This window comes from Ictidomys tridecemlineatus, chromosome 5 (genome assembly GCF_052094955.1).
Source record: "Ictidomys tridecemlineatus isolate mIctTri1 chromosome 5, mIctTri1.hap1, whole genome shotgun sequence".
Lineage (NCBI taxonomy): Eukaryota > Metazoa > Chordata > Mammalia > Rodentia > Sciuridae > Ictidomys > Ictidomys tridecemlineatus.
Window position 1 is genome coordinate 118,536,438 of NC_135481.1, and position 17,830 is coordinate 118,554,267.

At 40.3% G+C, this 17,830-nt stretch overlaps 1 protein-coding gene across 2 annotated transcripts in view; it reads right to left on the reverse strand.

Moving 5' to 3' along the window:
• Setd3 (SET domain containing 3, actin N3(tau)-histidine methyltransferase) overlaps positions 1-17,830 on the reverse strand; it is a 73,954-nt gene that overhangs the window by 40,037 nt on the left and 16,087 nt on the right. For both annotated transcript variants that reach the window (XM_078050832.1, XM_078050831.1), the window contains 4 exons: positions 16,444-16,536; positions 13,960-14,108; positions 11,945-12,017; positions 11,409-11,665 (listed from right to left, as the gene is read on the reverse strand). In XM_078050832.1, coding sequence (XP_077906958.1) covers positions 11,409-11,665; positions 11,945-12,017; positions 13,960-14,108; positions 16,444-16,536 — 572 coding nt within the window. The remainder of the gene's footprint in view (positions 1-11,408; positions 11,666-11,944; positions 12,018-13,959; positions 14,109-16,443; positions 16,537-17,830) is intronic.

Here is a 17,830-nt window from a genome sequence, read left to right on the forward strand (position 1 = left end):
TGTCTGTCAAAAACTAAAAAATAAATATTAAATTCTCTCTCTCTCTTAAAAAAAAAAAAAAAATTAGCACTTGGCACACACCACTGTGATAACTACTACAGACAAGAATCATGATGGATGCCAAATCCAGAGGATGAAAACAATATGAGAAACAGGACATTTGCATAGTCTCAACCCATCTTTCTACAAGGTACTCATTTACTACAAAGAAAAAAAATAGTAACTTCTGGTGGAAAAACCAGTAATAAAGACATTGACTCACGTCCCCTGAGAAAGATACAATTTCATTTCCATGGTATTCCAGCCAAAAAAGCATAATTTTAGTCTAAATACAAGAAAATATCAGATAAATACAAATGGGAGACTTCTACAAAGTGGCTAGCCAGTAGTATCTTCAAAAATGCCATGGTCAGCGGGAGTGTGGTGGCTCACCCTATGATCCCAGCCACTTGGGAGGCTAAGGCAGAAAGATTCCAAGTTCAAAACCACCTGGTCACCTTATTGAGGCCTTGTCTCAAAACACTAGAGTGTCCATGGGTTCCATCCAATTCCACCTCCACCCTCAGGAAAAAAAAAAAAAAAGGCAGGATCATGGAAGACAAGGAAGGGACACATGACAACTATATGCAATGTGGGATTCTGGAATGGAAAAAAGAGCACTAATGGGCCATCTGCAGACTAGTTAGTACCATACTCAAGTTAAACTTTCTGATCTACACTCTATGCTATGGTTCTATAAGACATCAACTCTAGGCCAGGCTAGGTGAGGTGAGTGAGCACTCTGTACCCTTTTCCTAAATCTAAAATTCTTTCAAATTTAAAATTTAAATAAAAAGAACTCTGTAAGGGCTGGGGTTGTGGCTCAGCAGTACAGCACTCGCCTAGCACGTGCAAGACACTGGGTTCAATCCTCAGCATCACATAAAAATAAAGTAAAGGTATTGGGTCCAACTACAACTAAGAAAATAATTTTTTAAAAAAAGAACTCTGTAGAGCTGGAGTGTGAGAAGTTCAACAGTAGAGCACTTCCTAGAACCCATGAGGCCCTAGGTTCCATTCCAAGCATGGGGCAGGAATGATACCACAACTTTGTATCCCCAGAGATACAAGGCCCTATCTCTAAGTGTGACAGCTCATACTTATGAGACATTCAACAAATGCCAGTTGAATTAATTAAATCATTAAGAGGATATGATGGGTTAAAAAGAAAACAAAACAGATGGGGTAGCGACTGTAGGAAGAGCCAAGGCTAGGAGAAGCTGCCTGGGGTACAGGGAGGAGGCTTTGCCTAGGTCTCCAGGTGGAAGGAAGGGAACCAAGAGAACAGAGAAGCCGAACAAGGAGAGGAGCCTCACATGAAGTGACAATGTGGAACACAACCTGTGCACACTCTGAAGCTCCTGGCAACATGCTCTGCTGCCAGAGGAGGAAAGTTCAATTAATGCAGAGCATATTTTCCCTGAGCCTCGCTGAAATATACCTATCTATGCACATACTTATAGACAGCTTTAGACACTGAGTATATTTCTTCATGAGTTTCAGGGACTCTCTAAGGCACAATAAGCCCCCTTACCCAAGAGGCCATAGCATAGGGTAGAGGCCACGAAGTTAACTTGAGTACAATGCTTTTCACTAGTTCAGTTACCTGCAGTCAACCAGAGTCCAAAATTATTAAACGGAAAATTCCAGAAGTAACTTAAAAAATTTAAATTGTGTGCTGTTCTGAGCACTGTAATGAAACCCACCCCACTCCATCCTGACAGGGACATGGATCATCCTGTTGTTTGGTGCATATGTTACACACTTGTTAGTCATTCAGCAACAACTAGATTACTAGATCGACTGTCCCAACACTGCAGGGCTCCTGTTCAAGTAACCCAGAATTTACTTAATAACAATCTTAAAGCCCAAGAGTAGTGATGTTGGCAATTTTATTACTATAACTGTTCTATTTTACTATTAGTTATCATTGTTAATCTCTCACTGTGCCTAACTTGTACATTACGCTTTATCATAGGAATGCATGTATAGGAAAAATATATACAGTCTTGGGTACTATCTGCAGTTTCAGGGACCAGTGTTAGACAATGCTCCGCAGGGATAAAGAGGAACTAACATAAGCTGATGCTCAGAGCTTTTTAATCCAACTGATGCACATTCCTAGAGGCCTTGTGTTTCATCAGATTTCTGTGTGGAGGAGACAGCTTTATGCAAACGCGAGCTAAGCACATCTCTGGAAACTCACATCTTGTGCTACTCTTGTGTGGCTCTGTCAGGTAGATGGAATGCAATGGGAAATGGAGAAGCAACTATTTGTATATAGCCACAACTGCCATGGGATGCCAAGAGCCAAAAGTGACACTGTGCTCTGCCTCCTGGCAAGCCCCATGTTCAGAGGCGAGCCACAGCAGTAGCAACAGCAGAATATGGTGTTTATCTCTCTGCCACTGTAGTCCTGGTTAGGGGAGAAGCTGCCTATTCAAGGAAGACAGTCAACTCCAGATCGCCTTGCTCCACCTTAAAGCATAGGGCAGGACAAGCAGATACTTGCCACAAGGGATGCCTGCCTTGAAATAAAATTCACAACTGTTAATGTGTCAGTGAGTTTCTCCACTGCATACCTTATCCTGTGCCTTTCCAACTGTGTGATCAACACAAAGAGGAAATTCAAGTGAGGAGTATAAATCACTTAAATTATGAAACCAATGGAAAAACAGCAATTAATTTTATGACTATGCCTCTTTTAAACACTATATTTTTGTACTTACATAAAAAGCATCATATTCAATCTCAACAACAAAGAAAAATGTGCATGTGCCTAAGATAATCTCAGGACAAGCTGGCATGTCATGTCACAGGAGCACCTGTTACATAGGACTGATTATCAATTAAGTAACAGTCAATGCATAAGATATATTAATTTCTTTCTTATGATATGGGTAGAACATATCATTCAGGTATATTTAGTAAAATCTGATAGTATTTGCTTCATTTTTACCTGAACTATTTCAAAGTTGGGTTTAAGCCAGTGATTTCTATCACAAAACTGGTCATATGCTACCATGCAACAAGTCCCCACATGGAGTTGCCCTTTGGTATGTTCTGATCTGCTTGGAGTATTTTCACAGGCTGGGGTCTCAGCAATCACTTTAAACACCAGGTTTTCCTTCCACCATAGGTCCTCTTTTCCTCTCCAACCCCAGTTTTGCAAGTAGAAATTTTTCCCCACTTAGGGCTCTCCATACAAGCCTCTAGCATTTGGCTTAGCCACAATTTCTAAACTGAGCTCCTGGGCTTGGGGTTCTCAGATTCCTCAGCTACTGAGTGCAATTCAGTGTTCCACCAGCAGGTGCTGCAGCTTAACCCAGGTATGCTCAGAATTCCTTGGGTCTGAAGCTCCAGTTACAAACTATCTCTAAAAGGATACAATGTATGCCAAGCATGTCAAGAAAAAGACAATGTAAAACCTGGAAGGACCACTGACAATCCTAAAGCCCAAGCACCTGTTTGAAACTCTCAGATCACTAAAGACAGAAGGTAACCTGAACACAAGTGTTCACCTTGAAAGTACCCCACCAAGGAAGTATGGGAAGAGGAGAGCACACAGGAAATTTGTTTCCCAGTTTTTGACAACAAAGAGAAAATGAGGATTAAAATAAGAATATAATACAGAGAAAACTACCTATGGAACTTATAATCACTAGAAGTCAGTAATTGTGCTGTTGGAATACAAATCCTGAAGATAGAGCACCACATAAGGCTCACAGAATATCAACACTTGTCCAGAGCCTCTCATGGACCAGGGTCACCGCCAGGACGCCCAGAAGGGAGTGGTGCTTGTACTGCCTCAATGAGCACTAACCATGGCAGCAGAATCTCAAATACAGTCAGAGAAGAAGAGTGAGAACAGGCACCAGCTCAGAGGAAGAGCCTGGCATGGCCCCAGGGTGAGACGCTAAGTGGAAATCACAACCAACAACTGCAGTCGGGGTTCTGGAATTTGGATTGCCTCCACTACCAATGTTTCCTCATATCCTCAGAAAAAGTTAATAGCCACAATGCAAAAAGACACACACACAAATCCCACCTGATGGCAGACTGCTGTAATGAAAATGTTAAATATGAACTAATAATGTCCCCTCTCTCTCTGATAATGCACATGACCAACTAAAAAGGAGAAATCTAACATCCTGGAAAGCACAGGGAAGATAACTAGTTTGCTACTAAGGTGGGCAAACAACAGGTTTACAAGGTCTACATTGTATTCACGTGATTTACCATTGAAAGCTTTCAGAAGTGATGAGAACATTCTAAAACTAGAAAAAGGGTTGGACTAAAAAGATGGCTTTCAACAAGATCATTTTTCCTTTAATCTGTTCCATTTCCTGAATCCTAATGCAAAACCCTCCTTGCCCACAGCTCCCACCCTCACTGCCCAGCAGTAAACTCCATTCTAGGCTGCGTAATCGGAATTGCTGGCTAAGAAGCATCCTACAAAAACTAGGTATTTCCAGTCTGTGTTGAACCCTTCTGCTGCTTATTTTTGCCAATGCTAGTAATGGTCACATTTTCTTCTGAAAAAGAACCACAGCTGACTGACCTCATTGACAGGTTAATACTGTGCTTCTCACACTACACAGTGACACACCCTAAATTCTTAGAGGTGGGGTTGTTTTCCTACAGTGCTGATCTGGCTTGATAGTCATTTAACACGATTTTAAAATGACAGCAAACGTTAACATCTGTATAAATTTTCAGCATTTAAAAACATGAGTCTAAAAACCAACAACAGCAACATGAGACTTACAGGCAACCCTGGGCTTGTGGTGACCTATTCTTGGTCTCAAAGGTTGAAACACAACCTGGTACCAGCACAGGTGGAGCATTCCTCTGCAGAGCCCTGCCTGCAGGCACCATGCTGAGGGTTCCACACAGGTCTTTGCATTCCAGCTCAGCAACCTGAGAGTTGAGGCTGCAATTACCCTCCTTCACAGGAAGAGAAGGGAAGCACAAAAACCTGCCCTAAGTGGAACAGAGTTTACTGCTGGGCAGGCACTGACAGGCCAGCTACAAAGCCCACCCTTCTCAGGCACTGTACTGCCCTAGGGAGAGTGGCTCCATCCACTGAACACTCTGAGATTCTCAGAAAAAACTATTCCCACCACCCCAGGACTGAAGCCTGGTACTGTGCTGTGCGAGGTACTCTAATAAACAACCTAACTTGGGATGACAATTCAATAGGTCTTAATATTTTTATCTTACAAATCAGGAAACAAACTCAGAGAAGTAAAGCAACTAATACCAAATTGTATCTGAATAGCAACTAAGATGGAGACCAGGATTTCAGCACAAGCTTGTCTTAATACAGAGCTTGTGTTCTCACCACAGGGCTAGCAGTCTCTTCCTGGGACAGATCACCAACTAACTCCTTCAGCTCCTGGACCACACTCAGATGACACTGCCCCCTTTGGGGACCACAGTTCTTTTCCTCCATCACTCAAATGCCCCTTCCTGGTGAGATGCCAGCTAACCTGAAGAAACCACACCATCCCACCACATACATTTCACTTTCACCAGGCAATGCCAAGACTCATGGCTGGACTCCTTACTCCATCTGCATGGCTCTGTCAAGAGTAACTTAACCCTCACCTTTACTTTTCTCCAGTATTCTATTTCCCTGTGCTTATGTCCTCACTGTGCCAAACAACTCCAAACTCAGACTTATGTTTGTAGGCTTTTAAGAGGAAGGGTTGTTTGCTAAAGGGCAACAAGAAGAAAAAGAAAAAAGGGGGAAAAAAAAGAGAAAAAAGCTCTAAAATACATTATTTTAACCACAGCAAGCAGCCAGAGCCAGGGAGGGGCTGTGATTAGCAAACAGGAAGACTCTCACTTAACAAGTAAAGTAACTCTCAATGATGGTTATTTCAGAATTCATATGGGTACAGGCGCACTCTGTCATATAAATACAAAAGTGAGGCACCTCAACCATAGTACTGACTGATGACATTTTAGGCTATAGAGACTCCCTGTTGAGGAGGTTACCCCTTTATGTCACAGGAAGTTCAGCAGTGTTCCCAGAGTAGATGCCAGCAGTACCCCCAACTCCAGTATAATAACCAAAAATGTCTCCAAATATTGTCTAATGCCCAGAGAGCCAATAATGTGGAACAAAAGAACTAATTTATGACTACAGACACATTTTGCTCTCTCCTTGGTTGGATTCTTTTGTCAGAAAAATATTCAGTCAGATTTCCAAATCATAATATTTTTTCCAAATCTTTATACTGGCTTAATTATACAAAAAAAAAAGGTCAACATTTGATTATCTGGTATTCTGCATTTGTATATATCTTGTTGCACATTTATTAATTTTTTTAATGAAAAAGAATTACTGCTTTAAAAAGGGAGACTCACTAAGGCTTTAAGAATATACTCATTTTTTATTTTTATTCTTTTTAAGTTATAAAAATCATTATATTATATTGTATTATATATTCACTACTATATAAGTTCTTACAAGGCATGTGAAAATGTTAACACTTTTGGAAATACTTCTGGAATGAGGTTTTTTTTTAATTCTCTAACTCCTGAGATGCTAACCATAACACATTTACTCTGTAGAAAGCAGAATGATTCAGTCTCCTTAGCATTACTAAGGAGGCAAGTTTCAAGGAGTTAAAGAGAACTAGCTCTTAAACAGATATGAAAGAGAACCTCTTCGTGACTCACAGCTATATATTGAAGCGAAGTTACACTACACAGTTAACAGTGAAACAGACACATGAATGCAATGAAACATCCAAACAACACCCATGCCCAGGCAGCACTCGGAAGAATTGTCATCGCAAAAGCACATGATCATCTCCAAGGCAGAAAAGACCTTTAACAAAACCCAGCACTGGTTCACGTGAAAAAGTCTGGAGAAAGTTATGATAGAAGGAACTTACTCAACATTGTAAAAGCTGTCTATGACAAACCCAAAGCCAACATCACACTGAGCAGAGAAAGATTAAAAGCATTTCCTCTAAAGATAGGAACAAGACAAGGATGTCTACTCTTACCCTTCATATTCAGTATAGTACTTGAAACTCTAGCCAGAGCAATCAGGCAAGAAAAGGAAATTAAAGGGATACAAATAGGAAAAGAAATCAAATTATCTCTGTTTGCTGATGACAGATCCTATGTTTATAAGACCCCCCCACCACCCCAAAAAAACACCTCTATCAGAAGACTTCTATAGCTCATAAACAAATCCAGCAAAGTTGAAGGATGCAGATCAGCAAACAAAAATATCAATAGCTTTCCTATATACCAGTAGTGAACCTGCTGAGAAAAAAGTACGTGGAATAAATATAAGCAATAAGGTTAAAGAACTCTACAATGAAAATTATGGGACATTAAGATAGAAATTGAAGACCTTAGAAGATCCACGTTCTTAGATTGGCAGAATTAATATTGTCAAAATGGCCATACTACCAAAGCCATCTACAGATTCATTGCAATTCTCATCAAATACTAATGACATTCCTCACAGAACTAGAAAAATGTCCTAAATCTGATAATGGAAAAATAAAAGACTGAGAACAGCCAAAGTAATTCTGAATAATAAAAGCAATGTTGAAGGCATCACAATACTGATGTCAAATTATACTACAGAACTACAGTAACAGAAACAGCATAGTTCTGGCATTAAAACATCCAGACAACCAATGGAGGGGCTGGAGTGTGGCTCAGCAGCAGAGCGCTCGCCTGGCACGTGTGAGGCGCTGGGTTCGATCCTCAGCACCACATAAAAATGAACAAACAAAATAAAGGTGTTATGTCCATCTACAACTAAAAAAAAAAAAAAAAAGACAACGACAACGACCAATGAAACAGAATACAGAGACAAATCCACATGGACAAGGTTATCAAAAAATGCTGGAGAAAAATCAATCTTTTAAACAAATGGTACTGGGAAAACTAGATATTCATATATAGTAGAAGGAAACTAGATCCCTATCTCTTACCTTGCACAAAAATCAACTCAGAGTAGATAAAAGACCTAGAAATTAGACCAGAAATACTGCAATTACTAGAAAAAAAACATAGGGTCCACATTTCAATACATTGACACAGGCACTGACTTCCTTAATAAGACTCTTAAAACTCAAGAAATAAAACCAAGAATTAATAAGTGAGATGGCATCAAATTAAAAAGCTTCTGCCCAGCAAAAGAAATAGGAGTGTGAAGAGCAAGTCTACAGAATGGGAGAAAATCTTTACCAGTTACTTTTCCAACAGGGGATTAATATCCAGATTATATAAAGAACTCAAAAAACTTAACACTAGAAATACAACCCAATCAATTAATGGGCAGATGATCTAAAAAGACATTTCTCAAAAGAAATACAAATGGCCAACAAATATATTTTTTAAAATGTTCAACATCCTTAGAATCAGGGAAATAAAAACCAAAACCACACTGAGATTTCATCTGATCCTAGTTAGAATGGCAATCATCAAAAGTACAATAGCTGGGGCTGGGGTTGGGGCTCAGTGGCAGATCACTTGCCTAGCATCTGTGAGGCACTGGGTTTGATCCTTACAAAAATAAATAAAATAAAGGCATGCTGTCCATCTACAACTACCAAAAAAAAAAAAAAAAACAAAACAAGTAACTGCCAGGCACAGTGGCGCACCCCTGTAATCCAAGCAGCTTGGGAGGCTGAGGCAGGATGATAACGAGGTCAAAGCAAAATCGAGGCACTAAGCAACTCGGTGAGATCCTTTCTCTAAATAAAATACAAAATAGGGCTGCAGATGTGGCTCAGTGGCCTAGCACCCCTGAGTTCAATCCCCAGTAAACATCACCCCCCCACTCCCGACAAAAGAAATACAAGTGACTAATTGCTGGTGAAGATGAAGGGGAAAAGGTATATGTATATATTGTTGGTATGAATGCAAATTAGTTCAATCACTTTGGAAATCAGTATGAACATTTCTCAAAAGACTAGGAATGGAATCACCATATGACTTAGTTATCCCACTTGGTATTTATCCAGAAGAACTATACACAGCATACTATAGTAATAAATGCACACTAATGTTTATAGCAGTGCAATTCACAATAGCCAGTTATAGAACCAGTCCAGGTACCCACCAACAGACAAACAAGTAACGAAAATATGGTACAAATACACAATGTAGTTTTACTCCACCTTAAGAAAGAATGAAATTATGTCATTTGCTTGGAAAAGGCTGGAACTGCAGAATAACATGCTAACTGACATAAATCAGACTCAGAAAGTCATTTTCTTTCATATGTGAAAGCTAGAAAGAGAAGGGGTGGGAGGTTAGAAACACATCTTAAGAAAACAGAAGGGAGACCAACAGAGTAAAAGAAGGGGATTCTAGAGGAAAAGAAGACAGGAGGGCCTCGGGAAGTACTGGGAAGTGAAATCTATCAAATTATGCTGTGTCCACATATGAAAACACCACAAGGAATCATATTATAATGTACATATTATAATGTACTAATTAAAATAATAAGAACAATAATAATAAAAGAGATATGTAGAGTAGAGCAAGAGAATGGGGAAAGAAGGAAAGGAGGGAAAGCGGAGGGAAAGGAGAATGAGATTAATCAAATTATGTCACGTGCACGTACAAACATGGCATAACAAATGCCACTATTATATATAAATAATCCTATTGCACCAGTCAGATAATGACGTCACCATCACTGCCAACTTACCATCATTTCTGAATTTCAGCCTGACTACAGAGTCAATGCCTCTTGGGAGGTGAGGATCCCAGCAATTGTCAAGTAATAAAGGCCCAGATTTAAGAAAAATAGTCGTGAAGAGAGTTAATTTGCAAGTCGTCATCCAACAATAGGAAATAACGAAGATTAAAATCTGCTAACATCAGTTTTTCTTTTAGTTCTCAAAACTACAAAATTGAGAAATAAGAATGAAAGTACAACCCTTTCAGATCATAAAGAGCCATACCAAACTTTAGACTGCAGGATTTTAGTGCATACTAAATAAAGAGGCCAAGGTTTGTTTGACCCCATCAATAGTTTTTAAATTAAGCACCCTTGGGGCTGGAGCTATAGTTCAGTGGTAGAGAACTTGCCAGCATGTGTGAGGCCCTGGGTTCCATCTCCAGAGCCACAAAAAAAGTGATTTAATTAATTAGTAAAGCAAACCTGAAATAAAAGCTATCTACATACTGTATGACCATTCTTAATACTTCTTAAAGTTTAAAGTTTAGAAAAGCAAAGTGATTTGTACTTGAGGACAAAAATCAACTTTAGACATATTTGAAATATTTGGTGGGGGGGATACACAATGTACAGTAAACATGCTGTAAAGTTCAAACAGTGGAATGGAAAACAATACCACTGGAGCAATGAAATGAGAGTACCACTTCATGCACTAAAACACAGCAGGGACAGACCATCTAAAAAACAACCAAATCGGGCTGGGGATGTGGCTCAAGTGGTAGCGCGCTCGCCTGGCATGCGTGCGGCCCGGGTTTGATCCTCAGCACCACATACAAACAAAGATGTTGTGTCCGCCGAGAACTAAAAAATAAATATTAAAAAAATTCTCTCTCTCTCCTCTCTCACTCTCTCTTTAAAAAAAAAAAAAAAACAACAACAACAACCAAATCAGTCTGATGCAGTTTGTCAAACTCCAAGGGAACAGGGGCAAACAGTTCCCAGTCCCATGTGTCCAGGATCAGATACAGAAGCCCAGGAGCTGATCCCTGGGCACTAAGAAGGGGGAAATGGCAGGGACCCCCCTCCCCAAGCTCTGTGGAGGACACTAGGGCACAGGCCTGAACCTTCCTAGTGCCCTGAACCTGGAAATGCAAGATGAGGGTGGACAAACCAGCAAGACACAGAAAGGCATAATCAGATACAGCTCAAGTGTTTGCTGCCTCCTACAGACCCTTTATGACACCTGAACTTAGAATCTATGATACTGTGATACACAGTATACTTTGAGAAAGCAAACAAATCATGTTATAATTTACTAAATTATCAATATTTTACTACTAACATATAGAGGAGAAACCCAAAAATGGATTCTTGTTTTCTTGGAAACTTTACACACAGAGCACCATTTTGTATCAGATATACTTTACAAGTCTTAAGATTTCATCATAATCTTTTGTTTTCAAAAAAGCTAAGTGATTTAGTAACTACTCAGGAACAACTGCTGCATAACACTAGACAATGATGAAGTCAGATACATTCAAAACTATACTGCAGTGAAATTTCTATAAAAATGGAAACAGTGAAATATACTTGAATATTTTTTAATTTGAAAAGCAAAGTGTTTTAAGTATCCTTAACAAGATGTCAGTGGGACATACATGCAAGTATCAAGTCCCCTTTTCCAGGCCACCCTGCTCACCTGGATGACTTTATAGAAATAGGCATACTGTCGAGCTGTATTTTTATACTGGCTGAAGACATCATGGATAGCTTGTGTCGACTGAAGACACCGAACTTCCTCTTCTTCGAAGTAGAGGGGAGTGTCATATTCACTGGGGAGGGTCTGAATGTAGGGCTGCCAGAAAGAGTTGGGGCTGGCTCGCTCACACAGGAGGTGGAAGGCCAGCGCTATGTTTCCCATGGCTTGAAGAATCCGGTCTTGAGAATACAAGGGCCCTGAGTTAATCCAGAAGTGAGCAGTGTAAGTTCCACAGACTCTTTAAAAAGAATCATTCAAAACATACATGGAAATGATAGACAAAACTAAAAGATCTCATTGCATTTAAAGTCATGTACATTACTCTTTGGATGTAGAATGGAAAACATTTCATGCGAATTTAAAGGACTATTTCTCCAGTTGAGAAAACAACCAAACATGGCTCTTCATGTCAAAATAGAACTTCATATATTTTTGTCACTTGCACTTTGCCTTAAACAAACAGAAATTATTCTCACCCAATACCGAATTTTTAGCAGATTCAACAGTCATTAGTAATTTTCGGGGAACCCATAAAAATAACTCTTCTGCCTAAAAAAAAAAAAAAAACAAATAAAAATAAAAATAGTATACTCATCAAAACATGTTATAACCTTCAATCCAACTTTGTGATCAGAAATTGAATCACACATGAACTACAACTTAAGGTTGTGTATCAGCACTTCTTTTCTCAATATCAGATATATTTTACAATGTAAGCATTTATATCACAGTTAAATGAGTGGAGACACAATTTAAAATTCTATTTCAAGTAGAAAAACTGAAAACTAAATATATACTGTGTGACTATCTATACCAAGAAGGCAAATGATCAAAAAAGGAACTTTCAACTTTAATTTGAAGCAAATATAACATTTGAAGTAGGGCACAAAGAGTGTTTTATTCTCTGTTGCATATATATATTTTAAGTTGTAAAAACAAAACCAAACAATTCCTGTCTCCAACAAAAACCATGTCTGCCACTATGAACTGCTCCTGCTGTAAAGGCACCCTCCTCTCCAGCTGTTCAGAGCAAAAGCACAAGCCCACCAGAAGACAGACTTTGCTTTACTAATATTTTCCCCAAAGGACTATCTTATTTTCTGGCAAAATGGAATTTTTTTGGCTTCTTTTTGGCATATTCTCTCTCTGTATCTATACTGCTTAAAACACGCACACAGGTCCCTGGGCCAAGCTGGCATCTGATTGTGTACCTTCCAGCCTTCAGAACTGTGAGGAATAAGTGTCTGCCATTTAGCTTCCCATACCCCAAAAGGATACACGTACAACAGACCACAGCTGAGACATTCTGGGCAGCAACTACAGTAATAAGGCTTCCCACCTGACACACAAGAAGAGCGTGTGACATCTGGCTTTAACTAATGTCTACTATCTGAATTATTTTATGTGTCTTGTCCCATACTATAGATGATAAGCACCATGAGGGAAGAAACTCTGGAATTTTTTTGGAAATCTGGTTTAACAACAAAGAAAATACCATTCACACAGGAGATATTAAACTTACTGAGTACCTAATACACCAGTGTGAGGGTATGAGCATTTTAATGAAAGGTTAGCTTCAGCTTGACCAAAACTCTTACTGGAGGACTGAGAGGCCCAAACACATAACACCCATTTCCTCTAACCAAGTTTGGAACCAAGTGAGAGACAGAGAGAGAGAGAGAGAGAGAGAGAGAGAGAGAGAGACAGACAAAAATACAAGAGATGTTCACCCAAAGGTATCACCTGCTGAGCCCCAGAAATAGACTGCCCCCATCTAGTCACAAGCAGCACTGTTCCCATAGCCCTTCAGTGTGCCTGCCCCTATGAAGCTGGTGGGGTGGAAAGGGCAGAGCAGAACAATGGGCAAACAGCTCCCACTGAGGAAAAGGTCGAGCCCTGCTCCACCTCCCAAACAGGCAAACAGTCTGAATCTGCTTTCTCTTCAGGAAAGGCCTAAGTGGCAGGCAGGGTAGGCCAGAAGTGCCAAGTTACTGCTGCTCCCTTCACATGCAAGAAAGGACGCGGCATGGAGAAGAAGCACTTCCCCTCTACAGAAGCCGAGTTCTCATCTCCTCTCCCTGTTGCCTCCGCTACGGTGTCTGAATAGTGGTACTTTCATCCACGCAGTTACCCAGAACACCAATCAGCACCCTCGGCACTGCCCATTCCACCAGCCCCACCTCTGATCTGTCACAAGTTCCTGTGTGCTCTTTTTTTCTTCACTTTTCTTCTTCAGTTAAATCTCAAATGCCATGGGGCATGCTCTATGGTCTAACAGAGGCTTGGCCGTGTGAACTAACTTGTGGCTCCGCAGGAGGAAGTACTGGCAGGGCTGAAGCTCTTCTAGGCCTGCCCACAAGAGCGGGCAGGCTGCCTGTCTGGCCACAAGGTCAAGGACAAGCCCCAGGCATCTACACCACATCCTGTACCCTCAACACACCATGGTTCAAATGCTTTTGGACCCTCTAAGACCAATAGTTTATAAACTCACCTTGATGTCTCTTGTTGCTCTCAAACCAAAGCCCTCTTCTTTGAAGTTGACCATTTCAAAACCTTCAACAGAAGCCCCATTTTCAGAGGCCCATTTCATTAGATCAGGAAAGTAATCTTCTCTTTTTCCATCAAAAGTAACAGACAGACCTATATTGTCCATGTTTAGAAAACAAGAGATGCTTTTAAGACACAAATCACTCACATGGCTTTCAGAAAGTAGAAGTAGAGCACAATTCACACCAGATCCGGTCCTAACTTTAATCTGGAATAATACCCAGAATGAATAATACCCAGACAGTCCTAGAGCACACCTTAACAAGCTCCAGGAAAGGCAAATTAAAATCTCCATAGACCATCAGTTGTAGAGGGACAAGTCTTGGTACTAGGAACACGAGGTACAATTAGGTAACGTGATAGAGGGGAGAAAAGCTTCGCTGCCACTACCGATGGCTTGGCACAATGCTTTCCCCTCACAAGCCTAGCAGGCCTTCACTCATATTCACACTGGCTATTTAAACAAAAAACAGCAGCTCACATGTGTGCCCTCAAGAAGGATGGGAATGCTCTACAGGCCTGAAGATCTAAGTTAGAGCACTACAGAAAAATCCAGATGAAGCAGACTCCAGGTATCAGTGTAAACAAAACTCAAAACATAATGTGTTTTTTAAAAAATCAAGGAAGTAAACACCATGTAGATAAATATTTTAAATACCAATTACAACCATGTATGGCTGTATCTGAAGTTCCATGAGGTTATACATGAGGAGGGAATATATACAATGGGATGGAATTGAGGGGCTCTAGCTGTAGCTATGTTTTATTACTTATAAAAAATACAAGGGGCTGGGGTTGTGGCTCAGCAGTACAGTGCTCACCTAGCATGGGCAAGGCCCTGGGTTCGATCCTCAGCACCACATAAAAATAAATAAGTAAAATAAAGATACTGTGTCCAACTACAACTAAAAATAAATATTAAAAAAAATTACAAAGGATGGAAGGGAAGTGGACGAGCAGGTGGAAAGAAGGAGGGAAAAAAAATGGAGAACTTAGTCAAAGCAACTTTTTTTTAGCATGTGCTCAATCTGGGCAGTAGATTCTTAACGCATCTGCTATTCTCTGGATTTTTCAGCATGCTTGAAATATTCTAAAAGAGGAAAAGTTATGCACAGGAAAAACCACTGTGTCCTGATAAACGTAGGGGGAAGAACAGGCACTTTATTAGTACTAGGAGCTGGGCGAAGAACAGGTGCCTGTGGCACCTCACCCCATGTAGGTGAGGTTGCCCAGCACACTGGTGTGCTGTGCCAGATGCACAGAAATACCACTAAGACTAATGACTTGAGGTGGGGATTGTCTAGACAGGATTTTCTCTTCCCTCACTGAAACTAATAAGTGATCTGTCTTTAGTGTCAGCCATAGGAAGCAATATTTTCTCAGAAGAGAAACTCAGGAAATACAAACATTTGGGTGCCTACTTGGTGAGAGAGGACTAGCACCATCCACTATTTAGTGCAAGTAAACACATTATAAAGGAACCTGTTCATCACTTCAGACCACTCCAGCTAAAGACTACATGTTTACAGATGTGTACAGCAGATCATTAGAACATCACTTAATACAGCACATATAAACAACCCTCTTCTGACTCCTTTCCGTGACAGTAAGAAATGGAATCTGAGAAGATTTGCCCAAGTCTTTTCCACTGCATGCTTACATTTTCTCTTTCTACTTTCTGTATGATTCTGCTTACCAATCTTCACTTTTTATGCTTTATAGAACAAAAACAATAGGTATAGTGAATAAGCTGACAACCTGACACTTGGTCCCACTACCCGTCTGGCTGAGAGTCAGTAAGATGGTTGCTAAAGAACAACACAAGTGAAGGTGCAGCTCAACCACTACTTGACTAACTCTCTTTCAGTTAATCAAAATGTGTTGGAGTTGATCGTAAACACATGATAAGACATTAGCCAATCAGCGTATTCTCTGTGTGTTGTTATATACAGTATTATGCATAGTCCTGAAATTCAAAAGGAAACAGCATGAAAACAAGATTTAAATATATATTTCATGTGATAAAAATATATAATATTTTTATATATAAAAGTAGAGTCATTTTAGCCCCCAATATAAAACATTACCCCCGACCCCAAAGTTTCACATTTTTACCCTGTGCTCTCAGAAATGGGAACCATCTCCCAGGGCCCTCTCCTTCTGGGTTTCAAGGAGCCTTTCTACAGATGGGCACAGATGTCATGAGACCTATATTACTCTCAAAACCTTCTGACCCATGCCAAGTTTCCACAGAACGTTATTAAAATATGATTATCGGGGCTGGGGTTGTGGCTCAGAGGTAGAGTGCTTGCCTCACATCTGTGAGGCACTGGGTTCAATTCTCAGCACTGCATATAAATAAATGAATAAAATATCCATCATTTAAAAATATATATATATACATATGATTCTCATTCTAGCAATTTACCTTTCTGCTTTTTCCGTATTTTCTCAACCAGAGATCGGATTTGTACATACTCTTCCCATTCCTTTCCTGGGCCAGGTGTAGGACTGCTACATTCTGTAACACAAGAGTCACAGTGTAAAACATTTCTCTCCTTCAACTTAATCCACTAGACAGCAGAAGAAAAGAAAGAGGATTTGGATTTTGTCATTGTCTCGTGGTTAAAGGACAGAGTTACTAAAGCCACAATAATAAATGTGTGCAATACAAAGCAGGAACACTTCTCAAAGCATGTAAACTCTCTGAATCCCCAAAGTGCCCCTCACTAAAATGTGCTCTGGTGCCCCCATGAAGGCCTAGCTCCCATCCAACCAGTTCTTGCTATTCTAATAACTTTCCTCAGAATATACTTGTAAACCAGTAAAATCTAAAAAAATTAAACAAAAATGCAAAATATTTCCCCAGAACCCCTCTAGATGGTAAACAGAAGGTAATATTAAAAGTCAACATGTCTTCTAGTTAAGCCCCATGATGATGGCTCTTTCAGGAAATCAGTCAATTGGACATAAGGACACTACTAAACAAACACTGCACATGCCTGTGTATAGCACTATATTAAGCACTCTGCGGTAGTTACAAAAGAGGTGGCATAGTTCTTGCTCAACAAGCATCTCAGTCTCTACTACAGAACCGAAAAAACGGTCAATCAGGGCTGGTCCTTTTGGAAGGCCACAAGCTGGCTTTTTGTTTCTTTAATATGGCACCAGGTTAGAGAGAACCCTCCCGTGTCCCTACCCACCCATTTGCCCTGTGTGGACAAGAGCACATCTGGCAAATAATCAACATGAGCTGGTTAGACACTGGATGCTAACTATTAAGGATGACCAGTCTGACTTCATTCTTCACTAGTCAGCTCTGACTGGGGTCTGGAGTAAAGTGGTGAAAATGATAGGAGCCTGTCCAAAAGCAGGGCAGGCGCAGCAGGGGGAGACAGATGATGGGTGGTAAGGACAGCTGAGCCCTGCGGCGGCCCACAGGAATCACAGAGCATTTGGGAAGGACCTGACCCCAATTTGGCTGCTGCCTGCTTTCCATCAGGGAGGAAAAGCTGAATTTTCATATGAAGTTTAGCTGTCACATGATCTGAACCTAAGGGGTAAAAATCAATGGAATGATCACAGTTCTGAGACATCTGCAGCACAACTTGAACTCACAATTTTTAAAACTTACCAAATTATAGCAGCTTACTAAAGTAAGCACAGGCACTAAAGATATTTCATTTCTTTGAACAATGAACTCTCAGATTTCATCATGTGAAAATCAGGAGCATTATTGTATAATCACTGAAAATAAAACGAGCCATTCTAGAAGGGCTACTCCCTGAGAAGCAGGATGGCTGGCCTGCATGCCA